Here is a 25,836-nt window from a genome sequence, read left to right as displayed (position 1 = left end):
GTTCTGAAAAACGTTAAAATACCCAAAATTGCCAATATATTTCGATGCTGATTGTAGTTCGTGATATCTGTAGTGAGTGTCTGAGCATTATGAATCTTCAGGTTAAATAACAAAACAATTTAATTTTTCTCTGATAATTACAATTTACTCACAAGGTGCTTATGAGATCAGAGAAGGAGAAAGCTAAACAAGACCCTACCGGTTTCCAAGACATAATGATGACCGCAAATGAAACATTCGCTTACACAAGAGGCAATAAAGAAGAGATTTATATTCGCAAATACGATGATGATGGAAAATACAAGAAGACCATCAAATTGCCTCATGGTTTAGTTTTCTTCAGTTTCACACCTGACGGGAATCAACTTGTCGCTTTGGTAATTTTTTTTTCTCATTTGGCATTTGTTGTTAAAGGGACATAAAAACTGACGAAATTTGTAAACAAACCGGATGCAGCGGGATACAAAATGAAAACAAATGTCACATGTCCAAATGAAAAATCATAACAAATATGACTGATTTCGATTGTTTCGATTGTTTTACAAGTTTGTTTTGGATATGTGATTTTGATTGTACTCTTTAGTGACACGTGGTTCGCGCAATGTTTACATTTTAATACTACTTTTATGTCCCTTTAAGAATAAGACTAGTGTGATTTTTTAAACTTTAAAGTCTCTCTTGTCCTTCAAAGGAGTTTTTTTAAGCTACAAGTAAAATTTGTTCGTACTGGATGGTGAGAAAACAAGAAGCGTGTAATCCACTTCACGAGCATAGCATATAGAAACCAGCCCATTTTGTAGTAACGTTTTCCTTAAATTTATATTATCTTTTTCCTCATATGAAACAGGTATGCCCAGATGGTATGCAAGTAGCTTATAAGAAAGTGGTTCTTCTCCTCGTCGATGTCAGCTCTGGCAACATCGCCAAAACAATCAAAAGTAAAGATTCGCATACTGTGTTGATGTGTTACGATGCCCAAGTACACCAGACTACACAAGGTCTGGAAATTGTGTGGCCAACACTGATGCAAATCAATTTCTGGAATATCGAAACCGGACAAGAAAGAATGGCCCTCAAATCGGCAAGTATCTTAAATGTATCCGATAAATCTAATAGTCATAACTCGAAACCACTCGTTTTTCATTAAAAACGGACAGTTTACTTTACGGTTTCAAGGTTTGCCTGAAACTTATTTCTAGACCAAGACTAGAGATTTGACATTTGATGATTAAATTACTCTCAGGTACCTAATAGCCGTCCCCCCTCTCTAATTAATTTCTCCAAAATTTTCCACCGAGGACATTCTTATTCCAACCCCCCCCCCTCCGCTTATTGATTTTTGGGACAATGTTTTTGAAAGTTCCCTCTTTTAGTCCGGGAGCCAAATCCTATATCTCCTCAAATAAGCACTTTTGCTTAACCCAGGATTCTACAGGGTACACTATACATTTTCGGAATCCTTAACTATCCTAGTTTTAGGAATGGTCGGTCCCCAAAGCTGAATCCTGGTCAATTTTTAGTACTGGGCCCGAGTTTAGGGGGTACTTTTTACCCATCACAGGGATTAGCTAAGGAAAATTGAATATTGGAGGTCACATATGTCAACATATCTCAAGTTTTATGGCTTGGAACCGCTTGTTATTTTACACAGGCATTCTTCATACATTGGAGAAGGATTACCAAAGAAATTTTTTTTTGAAAAAATATTTCCGGGGGTTTGGGGGAAAAGGGAAAGTACAGTTTAGACATTTGTTAGACGGTTTTCTTTACATAAGAAGCTTTCTGGACGTTTTTGAATATATTTTACAAACTTTTAAATAGCTTACACTACAGTCTGTTTCTTAAAATATTTCAAAATCTTGTTTATGTGACGTCATAGATAAACAAAAGTGGTCTTTCAGGGGGTAAAATTGTCATTTTTTGGGTAAAATCTGAGAAAAATCTATTTTGACCAAAATATTCATTTTGACAAAAATTCTATTTGAATATATTTGAAATTTGAATTTAAATTGCTCACAGCTTTTGAAGGAATAATTCAGCTTCTAAGATAGGAATGCTTCTTCCTAAGCTAAACTTACAGTTTAATATAATTAACAATAAACCCAAAAATATCTAAAAATACACACAAACAAATCCATTTACAAAAAAATAATATATACAAACCAAATATTCCTTTATACCAATGTTAGAATAAAAAATTAAAACGTTCCTTAGTTATTGAGATTCAAATATAAAAATGGTTCTTGCTAAGCTAAATTTACAGTTTATTATAAAAACACCCAAAAATATATCAAAAAACAAATCATCCATTCACAAAAATTTCATAATGTACAAACCAAATATTTCTGTAACAAATATATGCCAACGTTAGAATAAAGATTAAAACCCTTCCTCGAAATCTTTATTGTGGCATGAGTCAGCACAGAGACAGGCATCAAAACAAGCTAAATCCAACTTCTTACATCGACATCTGTTAGTTTTACACCCAGTTGTGCACCCACAGTGGGTTTGTTCTGTGATTTCGTCTGGGATGAGATTTTGGCTCATCATATCGAGTTGAATTGTTTTATACGTGCCATTGGTCCAGCCGTTACCAATTGGAGATGGTAGGTTAAGTATTGGTGTACACGCATGTTTCCAAATGTAGATTTGGTAATTTACTCGTTTTAGGCGGAGAATAAGAGCATCAAGAGAAGGGGGAAGTTTTTCTCCCGAAATAGACTTTTGTGTGAACAATTTATACCTTAAGTCGTTGATATTGAAGGATTCTGTTCTTTGATCGTACAAGAGACAAACAAATCGAGATCCAGCTACTACAGCGTCGTTATCGAGAGAGAGAACAGCTTCATTTCCAAAATTCGCAAGGTCTGCAAGTGTAGCAACGTTAGACTTCAAAATATCAAAAGCAGTTTTCTTACCAATGCCTGCTAAACTGCTTACTGTATCACACCCAGTAATACCGTGGAACGCCAACAGCAGCGTGCATCCTCTAGGGCCAAGTTTCGTGACAATTTCGTGAATGGGAATAAACCTTCTTTTCGCACCCCGACCGGTTTTGAACCAAAACTCTTTCAGATTCAAGGTATTGACCTGGTGATAGCATGCTATAACCACAGATATCTAAGCCCGAAGGGCTAGATAGGCAACTTTAAGCTTTCTCCAGCAAAAAAAAGTGAAGCAAAAATTTGACTTTTTAAATTTCGTGCCGATGGATAGGATCTAGCATTTTAATTGTTTTCGGAGCGCGAGATCAAAAAACGTAGGCGGCAAACGCTATTTCACATCTCTCAAACCGGTGAAATTGCATATTTTAGTCACGTGACTTTGGTAGGAAATCCTTCCAAACATAGGCTTCACTTTTCGATAAAAGCCGCAAATCTAGCCCTTCGGGCTTTACAGATATCTGTGGCTATAACTGCCACATCGGTGTCAGGCGATTGGATGATCATTCGCTTGATGTTGTGATTCTCAGCGATCATTTTGCAAAAAACAAGCATTCTGCTATCAGCTTCTTCATGATCACAGTATAAATCGGTTGGAAGGGATACGTTTGACGATATTTTCGTTGTAGAACCATCGAGCTCTGCAAGGTAGACGGTTTGAGACTCGTCCATTTTGGTTGAAAAGGATGCCTTCCAGCGATCAAAACAATAATTTACTAGGTTTATCTTGTTTTCGGCATTAGAAAAATATTTCTTCAAATGGGCCGGTAGCCTCGTTACGTCGTTGATGTCGATTACGGGATATGATGAATTTGTGGCAATTCTTCTCATTCTTTCTTCGGTTTTGATAGAATCTTTAATGTCGTATCTGTCAGGAACAATTGCGATGACTTTATTCTTACTCAGCACCGAAAGAACCTCTTCTTCGATTCTTTCAAACAGGTTGTCAAAGGTTTCCAAGTCTGTCTTCTTGACACACTGAATCATAGCCATGAAGTCAATGACTGTGGCTGTATTTGACCTCGATTCTACGTCGTTCAAGATGTGCTCCTCAGATTTGGTTTCGTTCTCTAACTCATGCAGAGCTTGTGACTTATCTGTCTTCCTCATTTCACCAGTTTGGCGAAATAAAGATAAAGGAACAGCAGATAATTTATGAGAAAATACGTTCCTCAGATCGAAATTGCGTTGAACACTTGCGGTCAGCAACCTGGAAGATTTTTTCCTTGACACCTGCATCATCGGTTTTTTTTTTTTTTTTTTTTTTTTTTTCTTTTTTTTTTTTTTCTTTTTCTTTTTTACACTTGCTGGGGTTTTTTTTTTTTTTCTTTTTTTTTACTTATCGAAACAAAAACAGGTGTACACTACGAACATATATTACAAAACATTACTTAAACATAAAATATAGTCCCTCCCCCCGCTAGGAACTAACGTTATATCGCCAGAGGTACTAGACTATGTAAAAATAAATAAATAAGTAAATAAAGAAAAAATCTTGGAGAAGGAAGCTACAATTGTTAGCTAAAAGCCTAAAATAAAGCACCGCTAAACCTTCCAGTTTCGTTAAGAAATTCAACTACAGAACAAAGAATAGATTTATTTAGATTTGAAGTCAAACTTTCATCCCCATATAATAAAAGCCGACAGAAAAAAGGAGTTTTAAGTGGCGGATGAAAAATAATGCCTAGGGTCTGAAGTTTGTCGAACAAAGGTTGTCTTGCATGGGAATATATGGAGCAGTGCAGAAGAAAGTGCCGAGTGTTTTCAACAGAGTTAGTTCGGCAACCACAGAAAGGGTCTAAAGTGTCGCGGAAGCCATGTCTAAATTTATGCTCGATGAGATGGCTGAAACCGACCTGAAGTCGATTAAGAAAGATCACTCCTTGAATGTCAGGAACATCAAAAACATGAGATTGCTTGGGTCTCAAAAATTCATAGATTGCTTTTTTGAAAGTTTTAATCGAAGGTAGATCTCGTATATTACCTCCCAGAACATTCCACTGAGATATACAGTACGTAAAAAAAGTGTTATGGAAACGCTCAGTTCGTATATTAAGAGGATAAATAGGATTTCTTGTTCTAAGGCCACCTGGTGCTGTAAGTCTTACTGGCAGGTAGTTACGTAAATACGAAGGGGCTAAATTGTTAATAATTCCATAGAAGAATGTCATTTTTCTAGCAAAGCGCCTGTCAGCAAGACTTTCAAGACCAAGTTCTGAATATAGTTTTTCTTGAGACGTTCCACGAAAACAGCCTGTTATAGCTAAACAGGCATTATATTGAATAGACTTCCACAGCTTGTTTAGAAGGGTCTGGGTTGAAAGACATCTTCCATTGACGAGCCCACTCACTTATCCTGGCAAGATCTCTGTTTAGTACCCCAAGGCTCAAGAGCTGGTCCATCACAAGGGAGAATAAGGAGTTGTCGTCAGCAAAGATTTTGGGTTTTGACTCAAGGTTTAATGGGAGATCATTAATGTAAATTAAGAAGAATAAAGAACCAAGAATCGAGCCCTGAGGTACCCCAGCATTGATCTTCTTCCACTCAGACGTTTTCCCATTCAACACAACTCTCTGATGCCTATCATCAAGAAAGTTACGTATTAAGGAAAGCGAAGGTCCGGTTACCCCATATGATTTGAGTTTGAAAATCAAGCCATCATGCCAAACCCGGTCGAATGCCTTTGAAATATCTAAAAACACTCCCCTGGTATCTAAAGAAGGGTTCACGTCAAACCCTGTAAAAATATCATGCGTTATGGACAACAACTGAGAAATGCAAGAGTCACCCTCCCGAAATCCAGACTGACATGGAGAAAATAGATTATTTGTTTCAAAATATCTGTAAAGTGCATCATAGATACACTTTTCAAATATTTTTCCAAACACTGGAAGAAGAGAAACTGGTCTGTAATTTTTAGCTATGCTCCTGTCTCCCTTTTTATAGACTGGAACCACATTGCCTTTCTTCCACTGTGATGGGAAAATGCCAGAATTGATGGAAATATTGAATATACTAAACAAAGGTTTTACTAGAGAATCACCACAGATCCTGATCATACGAGTAGAAACATTATCCCACCCATGGGCCTTGTTTACGTTTAAAGAATTAATAATTGACGCGATTTTTTCTTCGTCATTTTTTCTTCCTTTACATTCTCCTCTGAAGAGACTATATGACCTGTAATGATATTCTTGAGTGGTTGTTTCCTTTCCGCATGCAGACAGTGTAAAGGGACTCGAATGTCTGGCAATGGTGGTATAGATTTCCTGTATTGATTTTTCTTCGTCTGCTATCACCTTGCTGGAGAATAATCTTTCTCCCGACTCCGATGTAACATTACACAAATTCCGAAAATTCGATCTGACAGCAGCTTTTAGGTGTGCGGTTAATGTCCACTTCTCAACTGCATTGACGTCGTGGGTAACCCCAACAATTCCACCTAGTAAGAAAATCCATGCATATCTTTATACATATGTTTACAATGTGACTTGGAGAAGATTATAACAATATAAACGTCTTTCAATGAAGAGGGAAAGTGGGATACAGAAAACAACGGAATTATCCACACGCACTGTCGTTTTGAATAGAAAGAACACCGCAGCAAGCAAGATTGATTTACTCAAATTAAATTTAAAGGAAGATACCTTTCGTTTTTGTATCTTTGTTTAAACTTTGCTCTAACGCCGTGTCTGTCGATACACAATTAGATGAAGATTCTGCCGTTTTACGTGATACGACATGATAACCGTTGAGAAAATGCTCGTGGAGCTCAGGATGCGTTTCGGGCAAACTCAGCATGTCATGTAAGTAGACAATACCCCACTTTAAATACTTATAGTGGTCATAGGCACCATCGTAGTAAAGCATCATCTGGAAAGTCTCCAAATGCGTCTCCCAATCAGCGTCACGTCCTGCCGCCAGAAAATCCATAAGGAGAAACACCATCTGACAGTCGTCATACCCAAATTTGAATGTAGGGCTTTGGACTTTTCTGATTCTAATCATAGTGCTCAATCAACGGTTTCAGGTTGTTGTAAAAGGTGGCTGTCTCCTAAATGAAATTAAAATATTCTTTCTTTGTATTGGTCAGGATATGATAAACGCTTCAATAAAAAGTATTTGTCAAAACAAATTCACCAGTCTGTATATGTAATGCAATAGGCCATACATATTCTTTCTAGCTATGTATAAAATGATTGCCTACCTCGTATTTTTTTCCAATCCTGACGTTGTTCATTTCTTCACCTTCAAATTCACTATGTAGCTCCTTTAGAAATGTATTAAGGTTTCCCAAACGCCATTGATAGTCTTCTCTCCTCAGCCATTCTTCAAAACTTTCCCAAAATAGACGCCACATCGCTTCTGCCATCATTGTGTGTGCTTCTATACCGCGATAATAGTGTCTTGCTTCAACAACTCCTAAACAAAAGATTGATGTCAGTATTACAAATAGGCCTAGAGGTCGCGCTAAGAGACATATCAGTCGAGGTTGTGAAAGAGCCCTAAAAGTCGACAAAAGATGGGTATTTATATATTAAGCCATTTATATATTAATTTATATATTAAGCATTTTCTTACTTTCGATCTGACTCTTCTTGAACACCTTTGATTCCTCCAATATCTCATCGAATCCTGAACTTCGCATTCTCTTTCCCAGAATCCAAAGGAAGTTCTTTGCACGATGGAAACCTCCTAATCGAATAGTGACGTCATTTAAGGATGGATCTTGCCATTGAATTTCCTTTGTCAACTCGTAAATAGATTCATCAACAGTAATACACGGATCTTTCTGTCCTATGTTAAACAAAATTGTCCGAATATTTCTAAGAGCGTTATAAACGACAACTTTCTCTGTTGGTTTCTTTGGTATCGTTCGACAGTGTCCAATGATCGTAGGGAAAGAAACTTTGACGGTCAATATCTTCCGAAACCCAGTTCAGCCAGGTACTAATTGTGTAAAGTCATTTACTTCAACTTCAGCAATTTTAGTAGATATTTGTCGCACCGAAAGCCAAACTAAACTCTTCGTTCTATAACCCTTTTGGAGTATTCCCGTGGGAATAGTATATCGCTCTCTTCCCTAAATGACTCTAGGTCGGTATTATTGATTTCAATCGATCGTCTTCTTGATTTTGTTGACGAGCATGGGATGCTAGACTTCGGAGCATTACCAAATGTTCCGTTTCCATACTGATATAAGACACTGTTTGTTACGTGCGGGGATGTCTTCTCTTGTCCATAATCACTATTATCAAATGCACCCTGCGTAAACAAACCCTCTTCAATGTTAGAAGGTGTTACGGTGTACCCTCCTCCATCGATTTCCAGAATTCCTTCTGCCCATTTGGTTTCAATCCTTAGTACCTCATCATAAGAAATGCAAAGTCCAAGTCTATTCAGGTACGTAATGAATTCCTTAGATCGTTCAACACTTTTCAAAGAAATGGCAAGGGCTGTGTGTTTAGGTGTCTTCTTTCTACCTTTTGATTTGTTGTATATTATATCTTGGGCCATTGTTAAACAATGCGTTTCTTTTTCGTCTTCAGTTTCAAGTTTGCATAGGTAAATCAAGAATTCTTGAAGTTTTTGTGGTACGATGCTCTAGACTTTACTTTTACTCACATTTGCTGGATCGAATGGAGAATCTTTTATACCATCTACGGTATCGACTTCGTGTGCAAGGATTTGAGCTGCCTTCCTAAGAATATGTTCATCACTGTAATCCACAGTCGTAAGTTTTTGAGCTTTTAACAAGCGTTTGTTATCATTAGCGACGTTCAAGGCCTCGAATACGGAGACTTTGCTACTGAACATATATTGTTCCGTATTTCCGTGGTCTGAGAAAGTTACACTCTCTCCATAACGTTTCATAATCCTGGCTTTCAATTTCTGCGTAGTGTAGGAGTCGTAATCTTTGTACCCATCATCTTTGAGAAGCTTTTTGAACTTTGACAAAAGCTTGGTTATTTTCATTGCTCTTCCATCTAACAGTTCTTGATCTAGTTCTGTAACGAGTTTGTCAAAAGCTACGTCATGGGAATAAGTAGTTGGTTCTGTTTCTTCAGGAGATTTTCGTTTATACGAATATGCTACGTAGCATTTGGGATGGTACCTTGCAGCGTATTTGATAAGTTTACTGAAGGCCCAACCAATTCGCTTCCTCAGGAAGTCGTCTTTCTTTTCCTCGCAAAGCCTTTGAATTTTTTCAAGAATGGACATTTCAGTTTTCATCTCATTTCGGTCGATTTCTGGCGTTTACGATAACCACAAAACAAACAACAAGTTTCTAAATCTACTAACGGTGGCTGTGGTCTAGTTGACATCCTCGTTCTTGCTGCATCACACTCTACAGTTCCAGTCTTATGTACACGAGTATAATTTCTGTAACATGTTGGGTGCCATCTAACGTTGTCCTCTCCTTGCGGCGTAGTAGTTTTTTCCTCGAGATTGAACCATGGTATGAAGTGCTGGGCGGCAAAGCCACGACATGTTCCTTTGGTTGACAAATTTTGAACGAAACAACTAATGCCCTGATTGAGTGGCTTACGAAGTGTTTCACTCCCATTCCATTTCCCACAAATCAAGCATAAGTTTGGCTTGACTTCCAAGTTTGATCCAGAAGAAAGCTTTACGGGACTACAATCTGAATCAACATCGCCATTCATTTTATTTTCATTTCTTATTTTTATCTGAAAAATGAAAAGATATCGGGAATAGTCAGCTGAAAAATATCACAATTAGCCTTTTCTCTTCGCCAGTCTCATTACGACACATATCTTGGTCAAAGTTTCAAAAGAGTCAAGATTTTCGCAAAAAATAGAGATTTTTGCCCATATATAGTGATTCTTACCGCCCTCTGAGCCACTTTGATACCTGCTTGACTTATTCTAGTCCATTTTGAACAAGAAAAACTTGAGTTAAGATAGTCACATACATTGTGCGATTATGACAAGCCTATTTTGTCCTAACTCGATATTTTTGTTAAAATGGTCATTTTTACCCAAAAAATGAAAAATTACCCCCTAAAAGACCACTTTTGTTTATCTATGACGTCACAAAAACAAGATTTTGAAATATTTTAAGAAATAGACTGTAGTGTAAGCTATTTAAAAGTTTGTAAAATATATTCAAAAACGTCCAGAAAGCTTCTTATGTAAAGAAAACCGTCTAAAAGCCCTCAAATGTCTAAACTGTACTTTCCCTTTTCCCCCAAACCCCCGGAAATATTTTTTCAAAAAAAAATTTCTTTGATAATCCTTCTCCAATGTATGAAGAATGCCTGTGTAAAATAACAAGCGGTTCCAAGCCATAAAACTTGAGATATGTTGACATATGTGACCTCCAATATTCAATTTTCCTTAGCAAATCCCTGTGATGGGTAAAAAGTACCCCCTAAACTCGGGCCCAGTACTAAAAATTGACCAGGATTCAGCTTAGGATTCCAAAAATGTATAGTGTACCCTTTAGAATCCTGGGTTAAGCAAAATGCCTTTTTTTGGGTTTGGCTCCCGGACTATTTTGTTCTAATTCTGCTGTATTATCCTCCTTTTCAAAAATTTTCCACCCAGGACATTTTTATTCCAACCCCCCTACTTATTAAGTTTTGAAATTATGTCCAACCCCCCTTCCTGCTTATTCCAACTCCCCCCTTCGCTTATTCCACCCCCCCGGCTATTAGGTACCCGAGAGTAGCAGGATAGCGACAAGAAACCTTTAAAAACTGTTTCGACATATTTTAAGGGTTTATGAGAGAAATGCTCTCTCTTCAGGATGGCAACATTTTTTACCCTAACAAACCCATTCCTTCGAAAGTCTTTTTTCCCCTTTCTAACTGAAAGAGTATTACTTTCATTTTGTAACTCATGTATAATATTTTGATCAAGCTTGGGGAATGAGGGTGTGACCTCTAAACAGTTAACTGTATCAAACTTTATAGGGCTACCAAGGGAACCAATACAAGCAAGCTATCCCAGACGCAGATGGAAGGCTAGTGATCGTTCCTATGGACTCGAACAATACACCACTACAAGTATACGATCTAGCCATGTTAGATTATACTGTCGTCGATGATAGCTATGCACAACGTTCTGACATCGAAAAAGCAGTCGCCTATATGGGAGAAGGTAAGGTTTTAATGACTATATATTATATATTATAAATCTCTTTTTAAGGATTGACGCTTTTTAAAAGAAAAATTAAACGTGTTAGGTTACGCTTTGAATTTGCTTTTTGTTGATATGCCTTTGCATTTGTGTTAAATCGTTTCGACTATGAAGCAAACGTAAGCCTCTTAATTTTTTGCTCCTCTTGAAAAATGCAATCCAACAATGTATAACTTACTTTGAAAAAAAAAATTTCCTTTCCATGGAAACTGGATCTGGTCTGTAAAATACACAAAACAGGTGTTTTTAGGGTCTTAGATTTTCCTTAGATTGACCCCTAAATTATCAGTATGGGAATTTTCATACTTTACGCACTCGTGTGCAATTGTTATAGACTAGACTGTACTTTAAAATGTTTTTTGATTATAAAGATACTGCACGAATAAGACGATGTCATTGCTTTGTTTGAGCAAAGCTAGCTTCAGCAAGCTCCTAGCGAGCTAATTATCTAACTCTAGAAACTAATTCACTACATACATTAAACTAAAATCGAGTACCTCAAAAGATCAAAATATTTTTACAATTTTCTATCAATCAATTTTTCAATTTACTCTCTCTTACGTGTAGGTGAGCGTGAAATGTATATCAACAAAGGATGTCCAGAAATCGGAATTTCCATCCCACCCATGGAGCCAATCATGAAAGTATGGAACCTCAAAACCCGGACACTCATCAAACAGTTCCGTGCACCAGACAATATTTTCCCCAATTCTATTCTCCTATTGGACGATCACAGAGCGTTGGCATGGGAATGGAATATAAAGAAGATTTTCGCTTTTGATTTCATGGAAGAGAAACAGATATCGGTATCAGACTTAACGTTACCACAGACGACTTCACCAAGCGCTTACTCTAATCTTTGGATTCACGTCAAGCAGACAGATGAATTGGTCACTATAGTTGATGATTCTAATGATTTAGTTACATTCGATCTTAAAACAGGTAAGTTTTTCCAGAACGAGTATTAGTAGGGGCCAACCTTTAGGATCCGTAGCATCTTTCGTGGGCTCGGGTGAGTTAAGGAAAGTCCAAAAAATATTTTGCGTGACGCCGCCGCGCTAAAAACTGATATTGACGTTATAAAATACGTCGAAAAACACGTCACGAAGACGGCTTTAATAACGTCACCATAGAAAAACGGCGATGATTTCAAATTTTTTTAATGCAATGAACACCAGAATTTAACTAATGATGAAGGGGTGCAACCGCATGCGATTGTTTCGAAAGTAGATAGGATTTGGAAACTTTTTTGAGAGGGGTCCTCGAATTAGGCCTGGCAAAAGTTTTTATGGCCAAAAACTAACGTTGTAGGTAAATATTCTTTTCCCGAAAATAGGAAAAAAATTGACGATTCTTCAAAGTTGAATTAAATAAAAATGATTGATACAATCTGTTGGAGCATGAAAGAGTTGGTGAAAATTTCAGGTCAAAAGCTCCATTAGTTCCTGAGTTTCGGCAGGTGGTCAACGTGTATTTTACAGACCGGTCTGCAAATAACAAATATTCACGCGAAAGAATTTTCTGTTACTAGTCTCTTGTACTTTACAAATCATCCTTCAGGAACAAATTTCAATCAAATCGAACGAGTCAATCAGTCAATACATGATTTTGGTCAAGTTTACATTCTGGTCTGTAAAATATACCAACCAGACAGGTGGCCGAACCAAGATTTTGTTAGTCATCCTCAATTATCCACATCTACTAATAAGCAAAATTTCAAGGCTATAGAACTTGTCAATCTTGAGATTTTAAGGGGGGCCTCGAGCCCCCCCCCCCCCCCAGATGCTTCCCCTAGTAAAAAAATAGGAAGATACTCGAAGTGTTTTTTTTCTGTTTTATTTCCTGAAAGGTAAAAATACGGGTGCCATCAAAACTGGTTGGAAGAACAAAACCAATCACATGATCGGAAGTGCTGATGGTGCAATTATTGTATCACGTGACTACGACGTCAACGACCACACGAAGTATACGTCACTCGATGTTTACAATACAATCGAAAAGAAACACCTTGGGCGTATTGAGAGAGACACACCCTTCGATTTGTCGCCCAATTATGCAGTGTTAACGGGAGATGGAAAATATCTGGTCACCAGCACACAGGTTTGAGATTTTTGCCTTTTTTTCGAATTAGAATTTCTGGAGAGGGGAGGTAAACAATGGTGTATAACTTTTTGTAGATAAAAAAATGAGAATCTTATGCGTACTTAACATAAATCTTTGATAAATAATTTGTAATAATTAGACCACACAATATATTGGTGAGCAATATTCGACAATATCATTCTGCGGACCGTAATGTACGGGGTAAACAACAGGTGCTCTCTCTATCATAAAAAGGAATTTTTTCTGTAAACAACCCCCCTATATTGTTTGAATATTGCAAATTGAACTGACAATATATTGCGGACACTTTTTCGATATATTGCCGGTATTCAGCAATATATCGTCAATATGTTGCCTGATAATATATTGTGTAGTGTGTGTAGCCCTAAAAATGATAGACAAATAAAATATTTTTTTATAGCAGTATAAAATAATAAAGTGCAGTAATTAAAATTAAACATACAAGAAATCGGATATGCCAATGAAATAGTAGTCTAGCAAGCTAGACGACTAATTCAGACATATTATAAATAAAGCAAAAAAGTAAATTTTAGTCGTCTAGAAACCTTTGTGCACTAACTCCAAACAAAAAAAAAGTGTCAATATCGCAATTAATTTTTTTTCCCGCTCAAAAAAAATTCTTGTAAATAAAATGTGTGTGGATTTGTGTGTTAAAAATGTTTCATTTGTGTTGATTTTATTTTGAGAGTTTGTTGTTGCTGAATAAATTGTTTTCTCGCTACGCAAGTTTCTGCGTAGCTAGGCCCGGTATCTATAAGGCTGGAACACCGGATTCTTCCAGTCGTTTATACAAACTAAATCCCGTATCATTATTTGTGTTTATTATTAGTATTACATGCATTATAAACGACTCCAGTCTAATGAAATAGAAGCCCGTAGGGCTGCAAGCGAATCTTTAACCTTTCACAGGCAAGAAAAAGTGAAGCCTTAAGACGACGGATTGAATTTAGTGGTTTCTTTGTTTTCGAGTGATATATTTTTTGAAAATCTTTACCTTCAATCGTGGTTTGTATATGTGCAAATTAGAATGGCATCATTGTGAAGCTTTGTGTCGTCTTAGAAAGCTAATCTCTTTATTCAGCGTTTCAAGCTTTCCTGTATTCAAAAGAATTTTTTGTCTAGAAAAGTGTAAAATGATATTGTCTTAGTTTTTCACGAAAAATTGAACTTCGTTTTCCGCCAATTTCCAATCTTCATTCTGATAAAACTCTATATTCTCTGTTTTCTTTATAAGAATAAGGGTCGACTTCGAAGCAAGCGAAATTATCCGGTACCATTGTTATTCGTCGTCCGTCTTTCAAAACGAGTGGTGTTTTTAGAAGTCTGTAGTCAGTCAACCGATTCCAATTTGCAGTACTCGAAAATCTATTGTCATTGAACTCGTCGCATGTTATATTTACGCCATTATTGAATTCATAATTTTTGTTGTTGTAATTGTTAACCTGACATTCCGGTGTTTCGTTACTGTCAGAAAAGAAATAAGCAATTTGTGGACCATAAATTTTGAATTTCAAATTGGTACCATCTTTGTTTTCGCATTGCCATTTGATACTACGTAATCGAAATCTGCGGGAAATGTAATTCATACCAGCCGGATCAAACATGAAGTTGTTTTGTGGGCTTTGAAAGCCATCAGCGAAATCGGCTGCCGTGAAAACAGTCAGTTCTGACATTTGAAATGTGTCATTATCTTCATAGATGTTCATTAGTACAAAATTTGACCCTGGAACAGAAAATTGATTGTCTATTCAATGTTAAAACCAAAAAAAAACTTTCATTCACATATTTTTTTTCTGGAGCCAATAGAAAGATTTTCCTACGTGCTCCGAGTCTGGAGTTTATTTTTCCAGAAAAATTTCAGCCTCAAAAGTTCCTTATCAAGTTCTTTATTTACTTAGCTACTAATATTGGATTTGCTAAGTATGTAACTTATGTATGAGTATAAGAATGGACTAACGTATAGAAAACGACGTGAATTGAATGTTTTAGGCCCGGCAAAGCAGGGAGACTGGGGAGACTCCAGCCTTCCCACTTTAGAGCAAATGAGATTTTTTTTCTCAAATTCTAGCGAACTTTATCTCATTTTGAGCCTTTAGCCTCACCACTTTAACAAACGGGCTTTTTGTTTAGGTTAAGTTTAAGTTTATCTCTCTGCTCCTTAACTTGTTTTCTTATTCCCAGCCTGAGCAGTTCCTTCACAATTCTGAACAATTCCTTATTTTTCGCACGATTTTCAGCCTCGAGTTCCTTGAACACGTGTATCTTACAGATTGCGCGACAGAAAGCACACTATAACAAGTGTATGGTTTTTTGAACCAAACCCGGAGGTCCTCTAAATTAACTGATATTCGTCCGTCCGTTCGTTTGTTCGTCTGTTACCAGCTTTTCTCGGGATCGGCTCATTGATTTTTTGCACAGTGATGCAAGTTGGTAATTTTGGGCAAATTTGGTCAAAAAGTGCCTAACATGGTTTTTTTTTGGTGTGAAATTGCTTCATTAGTTTTTTCTGAATTTTTTGCTTAAAGATAGAGGGCAGGGTACTTTAAAAAGTGGCTGAATCATTTTTTTTTACGGAAAATTGTTTTTGGCCTTAAAAATTGGTTATTCCTTTCTTTTTTGTTTGAACACTTTCATTTTCATTCAGTATATTTCCGACTACCTATATCAGGTAGGTCCATTCAGCATGTTGCTTGTTATATTTGAGAAAGGTAGGAAGATTGACTTACAACTGCAATAAACGCGAACCGCTCTTTGGTCATTCCAAGGGTGAAGGGTGACCATGTTCAAACCTTCATTGCCAATGTTCTGTTTATAACGTGAGCATGATTGGTACTTTCCTTCACGAATATCTGTATGTAATAAGATAATAAGGAGATACGAATGATAAAAATGTTTAACCCTTTATTTAACGACTGCGTCTTTTTATTTTTCCGTGCCTTAAAATACCGCGGCTTTTTGAACTGACAGTTCTTAAAATACCGAGCATTTCTTTGGAGGTGGTTGGTAACCGCGACTTTTTTACGACCCGTGCCAAAAAGACTGAATGACGATTTAACTCGGCAAAAAGTACTTTAGGGGTTCACGACTGCGAGACGAGATAACTCGTCAATAAAAAACGTGGAATTTGGGAAAAATTCATCATTAAAAGGACTTTCTATTTATATTCTTTTATTTTCTGATTATTTGTACTTCTTTTTTCCATATAGGATATTAATTTTTTGTATCTGACTACAAAAAAGAAGTACACAACTAAAAAGTTATAAGAGAAAATTACACAGAGAAAATGGTCAGGAATTATAAAAAAGACTCATATCAGCATGACTGAAATAAACAATAACTTTTTTTGCAATTTTTGAATTTGTTTTGGAAGCTGGACTTAAAAGATATTTTACGAATTTTAATTCTTCGGTATACTTGGAACATAATGCGCATACGAGATATCTCGTCGTCAGTATTTTTGGCACGGAACGCGATGACGATATACCTCGACATCAGTATTTTTGGCACGAAACGCAATGACGAGTTACCTCGGCATCAGTATTTTTGGCACGGAACGCGATGATATATCTCGTCATCGGTAGTTAAAGGGTTAATATAATAAGGAGATAAGAATGATAAAAATGTTTAGTTTTATATGTAAGTAAAGTACACACCTTTTTTATAAGAATACACTTTATAAGAATGTCCATGATAGAAATGGCCAAAAAATTAAGAATAATGCTAAGAATATCACCATCATGAAATTTGCCTACATTTTTAGAGCATTTTCAATTAAAAATTGCCAATTTCCCCCAAGTAAGGTTCACTTCTTTCACAAAAATGCCATTTTATGCTTGAGACGTATGTACTAAATGTTAAAGTGAGCCCCTGAATTGTGGCACTAACGCTACTCAATACGATGGGTAGCCATCGCTCTGAAAAGTAGACTAAGGTATATCATCGGGATATCCCCTGTGTCTAGGCCTCAAAAGTTATATTTAAAAGCAATAGACCTTATCGGAGTTTTTAATTTTTCTAAAAAAGCGATGTATTGTAGGATTGTTTCGAGTATATTGCAATAGAAATCTCTTAGGAATTCCTCGAGGGAATTCTATTGTAATCAACCAGAAACAATCCCACTATGCACCACTTTTTTAGAGAAATCAAAAACTCCGATAAGATCTATTAATCACACTTTTTACCTTGCTCCACGCCCTTAGTCAAATCTAAAAAAAGAACAAAAATACAGAATGGGCTCTTCCAGAAAAAGTCCGTTCATGGGGGGTGGAGGATATATTATTTTTTTCATGAATTACCCCTGGACATTTTGATTTTCAACCCCCTGGACACGGGTTATACCCCTGGACAAACATCAAATCAACCCCGTGGACACAAAAAATTACCCTTGGACATTGGAATTTACCCTATGGACATTGCTATTTTTTGGTATTTCTTCAATACCCCTGGACAATTCATCCTCCACCCCCCATGAACGGATTTTTTCTGGAAAAGCCCAATATAACATTCTTCTGTTTCTCTTGCACATTCTTTTTCCTGTTTTTTTCTTTAATTTATCAAATCGCTGAATACAGAGGGGTCGACGAACTTTTCCAGGGAGAAATTTGAGGAGAAGGAAGTATATTTTCATTTTTCCAGCGTGTAAAAAAATTATTCTAAAAATTCCAGTGGTAAAATGCTGATTTTAGTTCGTCCACCCCCTTTATGAAGATTTAATGGAACAGCCCAACCTTACCCGGTCCATTTGTTTCGTTGCAAAAGGTTCCAAAGTAAGGCGGTTCGCACTCTTCACATGAAAATGTTTTGTTTTCATAATTTGGTACGCAACGGCTTCCATGATCGCATAACAAATCGTCTTGGCATGGGTTCTATGAAAAAAAATAATGAATCTTTTTTTGGATTCGTTTCTTACTTACCTCTTCCTTTATTTGAAATCAAGTTTTTGAGAATTCCTCTTCTAGCTTTCAAAATTGGTTTGATGATCGACTTTTGCCTGTGTACATCAAAACTATTCATTATCCTGTTCGACTTAAAGGGATAATCAGATGGTCTGAGATATTTTACCTGCAGATAGCTTCTAGGATTTTAGGAAAAACCTCTAAATTTTTCGGTGTACTTATTTTCCTAACTCAAGTTATGCCACTTTGAAATCTCGAAAAATGGGACTTTTCAGGGACTTTTCACACTTTTTTCTATTGTTTTCAAGCAAAGGTTCAAAATTTCAAATTGGCATAACTTGAGTTAGGAAAATAAGTACACCAAAAAATTTAGAGGTTTTTCCTAAAATCCTAGAGGCTATCTGCAGGCAAAATATCTCAGACCATCTGATTATCCCTTTAAGCTTTGTTTTAAATTCTAGGCTTAGGGTTGTGTTTAAAATGTAAATTTTTTGTCATTTGAGCTTTTTTGTCATTTGAGTTTTTTGATTAACGTTTTCTTGAAAAAAAAGGTTGGAAAAAAACGTGTTAACCCTATTTTTATCAGGGGGGGTGTTTTCCACCAGGCTGGCACTCTTTTGCTAATAGCTCACTGAAAATTTTTTTTAGCACTCTGAAAGTTTTTGACTTTTAATATAATTCTATTAGCAGCATTTACACCAAACTTTACAATTATACACCGACCAGATCAGGTTTTATGACTTTTTTGTGCTGGCATATCATAAAATCCAACTAAAACCCTGTAAAATCCCAAAATTTTAAATTTAGCATAACTTTTGATCTAGGCATCCAACTGACTTCAAATTTTGACAGGTTTTAGGTATCAATGATAAATTTTAAAAAATATTTTTAAAATTTTCAAAAACTGCTGATGTCATCAAAAACGACGTCATTGTTTTTTGAAGAAATTTACTAATTTTCTGCATGGATTTTAAACCTCAATTTTATTACTATGTTAAAAACCGGCAAATATGTTAAAGACATTCTTTTTGGCTTTTAGAAAATCAAAACAGAATGGAAAAATCTCTATTCGTTCAACTTTAATTGCTATTTTATTGAATAGTACTTTTTCATTGGTCAGAGATAATTGTGAAACTTTGTGATGACGTCATCACCTTTATGATAATGTCATCAACCCAAATTTTTTTCTATGAACTCCTATTATGGTAGAGAACATTTCTGCCAAATTTCAAGTCACTATCTTTTCTAGATCAAAAGTTATGCAAGGCTGGTGGAAAACACCCCCCCCCCCCCTTGATAATACAAAATCCGAAAAAGCCTGATAATAATAGGGTTAAAGACATTGGCTCACCTTAATTTCGTAAGATCTCAATTTTGCATGCTGATTATAAGCTGGATTGAAGTGCCAAAAAGAATATTTGTTTTCTTCTGCTTTTGCCAAATGTGAATATAACCAACAATCTCCCTTCAATCTGGCTATATTTTCGAATTTCATTCGATAGAACAAACAACGCGTGACCGAGTTTATGCATTGTGCTCCACAAGCGTTCTTTGTGATACCTGTTAGTTTTAGAATTAATGTTGGGCTAGACGTTAACAAACTATAATTGACTTCAAAGAATTGTCCAGATTTTGTTGTTATTTTAGTACCATCCAGTTTTGTTATAGTTTTTGTCTTTATGTCGCCCCATTCTTCTTGTTCCGCAGTAACCAAAGCGATACAAAGTGCCAATAGTGGCAAAAAGTACACATCTTTTTTCATCTTTTCGAACTCTAGCTTAACTGACTCTGTGTCTTTAGTCATGAAAGTTTTGAATTTTATTTTGATTTTAGCGAAAAAAATTCAATCAAATGAATGTTCTTTCAAAAAAATCAACATTCGAAGCTGATTTTGGGTCAATAGGTGATTGAACTACCCGACCACCTTTTCAATAATTCATCATTTTTGAGTCATCAAGTAGAATTAATTTAGATTATTTCAAATGTGAAACACGCATCAAACAACGCGGTTCGCATTGAGCAACCTTCTAGAGAATCGTTAAGCTTTAGCATTACAGTAGAGCATCTCCGTAAGGTTTTGGGTTCAATCCCAGCCGGGTCATACCAAAGATTTCCAGGTACTTGGTGCCTCTCTGCTTGATACTCATCAACTAAAGAGACGGATCAAGGGTAAGTGGAGAAATGTAGGGAAAGGAGTGGCGCCTTCGCACCACCACCCAAATCCAGGTCCAGGCCTCTCGCTACAAAATCCTTGACGCGTTCTTGCAAAGTTTTGTAATCTAACCGAAAATCTGTCGAAAATTTTCCCAAACTTCAGATCTTTAAGTATGTCGGATAAAAGTATTTTATATTTGAGAACCTTTGGTTCACTTATCTGGCACCTAGATACAGAAATTTTCACCCAACAAGCTAAAGCTCTGAAGGACGGGAAAAAGAAGAAGAAAATGCCAAATTAGATTTTATAGATTTTACGGCCTTTAAAGTTGGATTTAAATTCCAAGTACGGTACGGGTAGATGCTGCCCTTAAGCGTACCGTACTTGGAACCGTATTTGTCTATTAGTAGAACCCCGCCACCATTCCGTATCATTTGCCCAAATTTATCTGGTCGCTGGTCGTTGTCGTGGTCGCCCGGTCGTGGTCGTCATTTCTGGTCGACGTTTAGAAACTCCCGACTATCTTATCAAATTATTGACGAGGCGTTGCTCATAATAGGTTGTATTTTATTAAAAATAGATTGTTGATGGATAGATAAATGGTTTTACCCGATTTCTTTTCCGTCGTTCCGGTTATTATGAAACAATTTTTCATAAGCATAACGCTTATAAGCATACTAATGCTCAGATTTGCAAATTTCCTAAGTATAAAATAAGCATATATGTCAGCCTGAAATATTTTTCGATTTGCCATTTTTTATCTGTTTAATTTTAAAAAGGTTTTTGAATATGGTCAAGTAAAAAAAAGACATTCCACGGCTAGCTACATTCTGCTCCCAAAATCTGTACAAATTTCTGAAATTTCACTAAAACTTGTCTTGGGTGAACCATAAGCATGATTCATAAACATATAGAGTTGAACTCATGTAATTCGAATTCTCAAGGGACCGAGAATTTTGTTCGAATTACATGAGTTTCAAACTAGATGAGTTTTCGTATTTTTGACCTAATTCGATGAAAAAAGTCTTTCCCAGGTTTACTTTTGAACAATTTTTTGTATTTTCGAGTTAGAATAATGAAATACTAAATTCTGACAAACTTGACATTTTTTCAATCGAACCACTTCTAATTCCACCCCCATAATTCATAATTTTTCAAAAAAACCTTTGATAGTTGATTGTTTCATTTTCTACTCTCGTTTCTTGGAAATTTCCTTCTGAATCAGGATGACGTTCGATGATTCGAAAAGGGTCATCTTTTTGAGCGTCTCGATTGCGTCATCAATCTCATTTTGAGATGGGGGTGGAATTAGAAGTGGTTCGATTGAAAAAATGTCGAGTTTGTCAGCTTCAAAAACTCAAGAAATTCGAAAATTCGAATTACATAATTAAACTTTCTTGATGAGACCGGAAAATCTGTTCGATTTACATGATTTTTCGAATAACATGAGTTTGGATTAAAGGAGTTTTCAAGGTAAATTCTTAGGGGACCACAGAATCTTTTCGAATTAAGTGAGTTTTCGAATTATAGGAGTCCGAATTACATGAGTTCAACTGTAATAAGATTAAGCTATGCCTGGATGCTTTGAAAACTTGAGCATACTCGATCCTAAACAAGGGGCAGACACTTGCTTTTAACAAAAATCATGTATAGAGGTTTTCATGGTTTGTTAAGTTACGTAACTCCTGTCATTATGGAAGCAAACGTTCGATTTGCGTAAGGGATTGCCTCTACAGATTCGAACATTTGCTTCCATAATGGCGGAAGTTACGTAACTTTACAAAATATGAAAATCCACTAACAACTGTTATGTCAGCCAATATGAGAAATATTGACTTTAGCCAACGCACAGGCCTGGCTGTGAGACAGATTTCTACCTCAAAAGATTTACAGTAGGAAATTCATTTCTCACTTACTAAAATTAAAACAACACAGGAAAATTGAATTTTTTTTCTAAGACATGCATTCTCTCCTTTTTCAGCATACATGTGCGCCTCATTTCCATAACATAAAAAGAATACCTTTAAGTCATTTAAAGCTTTCATTACACTATTCGAATTTAGACTGACGGTGAAAGGAATTTTACGGACAATCCACAGAACCTCATTCTGTAGGGTAGTCAGGTCCAATCGCAATTTCGCAATTCCAACTGCTTACCCACTACCTTAAAGGCCGGTCTCCACTTTCGCGCGAAATGGGTGACAGTTTTTTATTAACCTTTTTTGCCTGAAGAAAAGATTACGTCATAAAAAAGTTTCGCGCGAACAAAAAAAAAGTTGAAGGAAGTTCTACTATTTTCATCCGTTGCGTCAATTTGGACCAATCGAATCGCTTCATTTTTCAACCGACCAATGACCTTACAAAAACGTTAAAAAGGCCGGTCTCCACTTTCGCGCGAAATGAGCGAAAACTTTTTAATGTTCTTGTAAACTCATTGGTCCGTTGAAAAATGAAGCAATTCCATTGGTCAATTCTGACGTAACGGTTTAAAAAAGTTGAACTTCTTTCAACTTTTTATTTTTTCGCTCGAAATTTTTTGTTCAAAAGTTTTTCGCTTATTTTCGAGCGAGAGTGGAGACCGGCCTTTACACGACCGTGAATACGCTTTCGAGTATCTTTCAGGGGGAAAACTTGACGGGTAGTTTTAGACAAGTGGATGAGTAGAACTAAATTTTCCATTATAGCGTATTCAATAATCAACATTTAATTTACCTCCTTGGACCGAGTACAAAATACCAACTGTAATTACAGTAGGCTCTTGCTTATTCAAACTCCTATTATTCGAATCTTTCTATAATTCAAACTAATTCCCAGTCCCCGCCTAGGAGAAATTAATTTAAAATACCTTCTACGATTCGAAATCTCTCTGTAATTTGAACAAACAATGTTCCCCGTCCGAGTTCGAAATAGTGAGAGTCAACTGTAATATCATTGTGTTGTGCTATGTTTCCATATTACTCATTGCATCAATTTGTAAAACTGTGGATACGAATCTTATAGTCAACTCTCTCTAATTCAAACCTCTTCTATTTAAATCTTTCTATAATTCGAATTAATATATTTGTCCCATCAGCAAGAGATTAGTATAAGATATTTTCTGTAATTTTAATCTTTCTCTGATTCGAGGAAAGTTCTCGGTCCCTTGGAGATCACATTAGAAAGAGTCAACTAACTTTAAGTTTAACTTTAAATTTAATTTCTCTTTTTCATTTCTGGCAGGACCTTCAAGCTATCGAGATTTATGATATCAGCAAGTTACCTCGACTGAAACTCAAAATCACAGTAGCCGAAGACAAAGAAAACGACAGTGTTTCTCTTATGGGATTATCGGCCATCAGTGAACACGGCGGTATTGTCTTAGTCTCGGCGAGCGGTCAATTCTATAAGAACGAGGAATATAGCATGCGTTCTCTAATCGTCGCTTATGATCTAACAACAGGTCAGAAACTTGGTGAAAAAGACATCTACGGATATCCCTGGATGTTCCAATTCTCAAGTGATTATAACCACGTCATGACTGATGTTCGACCGGGTGGTGACCATATCAAATGTTTGGATCTTTTTGATATTTCAAAATTGAGAAGTGAAGGGAAAATTGATTTGGTTGCATCCTTGAAACCGGAGACTGATGCCAGGTTCAATTATTTGGCGCCCGATGGAAAGACACTTTGTCTTGGGTTGGCTGGTATTGATGGTGTCACTTTTTTCATTGTTTGTCAACCGAAGAAAGGAGATTCTTAAAGCATCGGTAACAGCTAAACTGGTATGAGATTCCCTGTATTTTTCATCTTGGTTCAAAAAAATTGTACCTAAACAGAAGAACTTAGCTGCTGCAGTGCCTGTAAAAAGATAAGTTGTCGTTTCTCATGTTTAAGCTCTGAAAGACTTTTCAAGAGTTGTAGTGACGTTCTGCTTTCGCTTACTCGACTATAAGAATTCGGAGAAACACCATTCTTATAAAAGCGTGTAACTTAGCAACGGTATATGATATGTTACAATTGAAGCATGGTCTGGAAAATGGCAATCAAAACAAGAATTACACGCTTTTTTGTAAGAACAAACTATATAAGAATATAAGGCTTCGATGGTCAAAATGTTAAGAACAAGTTAAGAACATTTTAAGGCTTTGTAGGCTCAAAAACACCCTATTTCTGAGGAAAATGGTCAAAAATACTCACAAGATTGTCAAAATAAGAACATGTTAAGAACATTTTTAGACTTAAAACTCAAAAAATTAAGAACATCCGAAAGCTTCAAAAATTTTAGATGTTCTTATAAAAAAACGTGTAGTACACACTGAAAATAATAAATTAACCCTATTTTTATCAGGGGGGGTGTTTTCCACCAGGCTGGCACTCTTTTGCTTATAGCTCACTGAAAATTTTTTTTAACGCTCTGAAAGTTTTTGACTTTTAATAAAATCCTATTAGCAGCATGTATACAAAATTTTACAATTATACACCGACCAGATCAGGTTTTATGACTTTTTCTGTGCAGGCATATCATAAAATCCAGCTAAAACCCTGTAAAATCCCAAAATCTTAAATTTAGCATAACTTTAGATTTAGGCATCCAACTGACTTCAAATTTTAACAGGATTTAGGAATCAATGATAAATTTTTAAAAATATTTTAAAAATTTTCAAAAACTGCTGACGTCATCAAAAATAACGTCATTATTTTTTGAAAAAATTTACTCATTTTCTACATGGATTTTAAACCTCGATTTTATTAGTATGTTAAAAACCGGCAAATTTGTCAAACATATTCTTTTTGGCTTTTAGAAATTTAAAACAGAATTGAAAAATCTCCATTCGTTCAACTTTAACTGCTATTTTATTGAATAGTACTTTTTCATTGGTAAGCGATAATTGTGAAACTTTGCGATGACGTCATCATCTTTATGATGACGTCATCAACCCAAATTTTTTTCTATGAACTCCTTTTATGGTAGAGAACATTTGTGCCAAATTTCAAGTCCATACCTTTTCTAGATCAAAAGTTATGCAAGGCTGGTGGAAAACACCCCCCCCCCCCCTTGAGAATACAAAATCCGAAAAAGCCTGATAATAATAGGGTTAAGGAATTCTTCTCTTTAGTGCTAGAAACATTTTTACGAAAACGCTCGGGGGGTAGGGCTGCGAGCTGACGGATATGTGCCGCCCGACTTTCGACCCTCGGACCCTTAGCGGGACTAAAAGGTAGTAAAAATAGGAAAATTTTGCGACTTTTACGACCCTTACTGGGACTAATTTGACCAAATTTTGATTTTGCCATTAGTGGGACTGAAATTTAAATTTTTGGTTTTTCCAACCCTTACAGGGACTTTCAGGTCCCAAAAAAGTCACCCTTAAGGGCAGTACATACCCGTACCCTGCACTTTTAAGCATCCCCCCCCCTGGACGACATCTTCATCATAAACAAGCCTCTCGTGAATATATGATTGATTTCTATTTCTATAATAGTTTTTTTATTCAGGAACGTTGATAATAATAATTTGATCGAGGGAAATAATTCATTTTTAAATGCACTTCAAAATTAAATTCTAATTTAAT

General features: G+C 36.1%; 2 protein-coding genes across 2 annotated transcripts in view; one reads left to right on the top strand and one right to left on the bottom strand.

The window, feature by feature from the left end:
• The window catches only part of LOC136798171 (NACHT domain- and WD repeat-containing protein 1-like), a 39,220-nt gene extending 15,117 nt beyond the window's left edge, over nucleotides 1–24,103 (top strand). The window contains exons 16-21 of the mRNA XM_067054752.1: nucleotides 156–377; nucleotides 848–1,081; nucleotides 10,883–11,069; nucleotides 11,676–12,050; nucleotides 12,958–13,208; nucleotides 23,502–24,103. Of these exons, the coding sequence (XP_066910853.1) occupies nucleotides 156–377; nucleotides 848–1,081; nucleotides 10,883–11,069; nucleotides 11,676–12,050; nucleotides 12,958–13,208; nucleotides 23,502–24,023 (1,791 nt within the window). The 3' untranslated portion in view covers nucleotides 24,024–24,103. The remainder of the gene's footprint in view (nucleotides 1–155; nucleotides 378–847; nucleotides 1,082–10,882; nucleotides 11,070–11,675; nucleotides 12,051–12,957; nucleotides 13,209–23,501) is intronic.
• On the bottom strand, nucleotides 15,897–19,931 carry LOC136798173 (uncharacterized). Its single transcript, XM_067054754.1, has 4 exons — nucleotides 19,479–19,931; nucleotides 17,965–18,097; nucleotides 17,414–17,437; nucleotides 15,897–16,081 (listed from the first exon to the last, which is right to left on the bottom strand). Exons 1-4 carry the CDS (start codon nucleotides 19,929–19,931, stop codon nucleotides 15,897–15,899), a joined length of 795 nt encoding a protein of 264 aa, XP_066910855.1.
• Nucleotides 24,104–25,836: the final 1,733 nt, after the last annotated feature.

This window comes from Clytia hemisphaerica, unplaced genomic scaffold (assembly GCF_902728285.1).
Source record: "Clytia hemisphaerica strain Z4C2 unplaced genomic scaffold, Clytia hemisphaerica genome assembly, whole genome shotgun sequence".
NCBI classification, from domain to species: domain Eukaryota; kingdom Metazoa; phylum Cnidaria; class Hydrozoa; order Leptothecata; family Clytiidae; genus Clytia; species Clytia hemisphaerica.
This window is presented reverse-complemented; position numbering and strand designations above follow the sequence as displayed.

Excerpts from the sequence above, each read along its gene's own strand:
- LOC136798173 (XM_067054754.1), bottom strand. The coding sequence starts at position 19,931 with ATGACTAAAGACACAGAGTCAGTTAAGCTAGAGTTCGAAAAGATGAAA. Across the intron at positions 18,098-19,478 it reads TGAGATCTTACGAAATTAAG|AACCCATGCCAAGACGATTT; the intron begins GTGAGCCAATGT and ends TTTTTTTCATAG. Across the intron at positions 17,438-17,964 it reads CAACGAAACAAATGGACCGG|ATTTGACTAAGGGCGTGGAG; the intron begins GTAAGGTTGGGC and ends TTCTTTTTTTAG.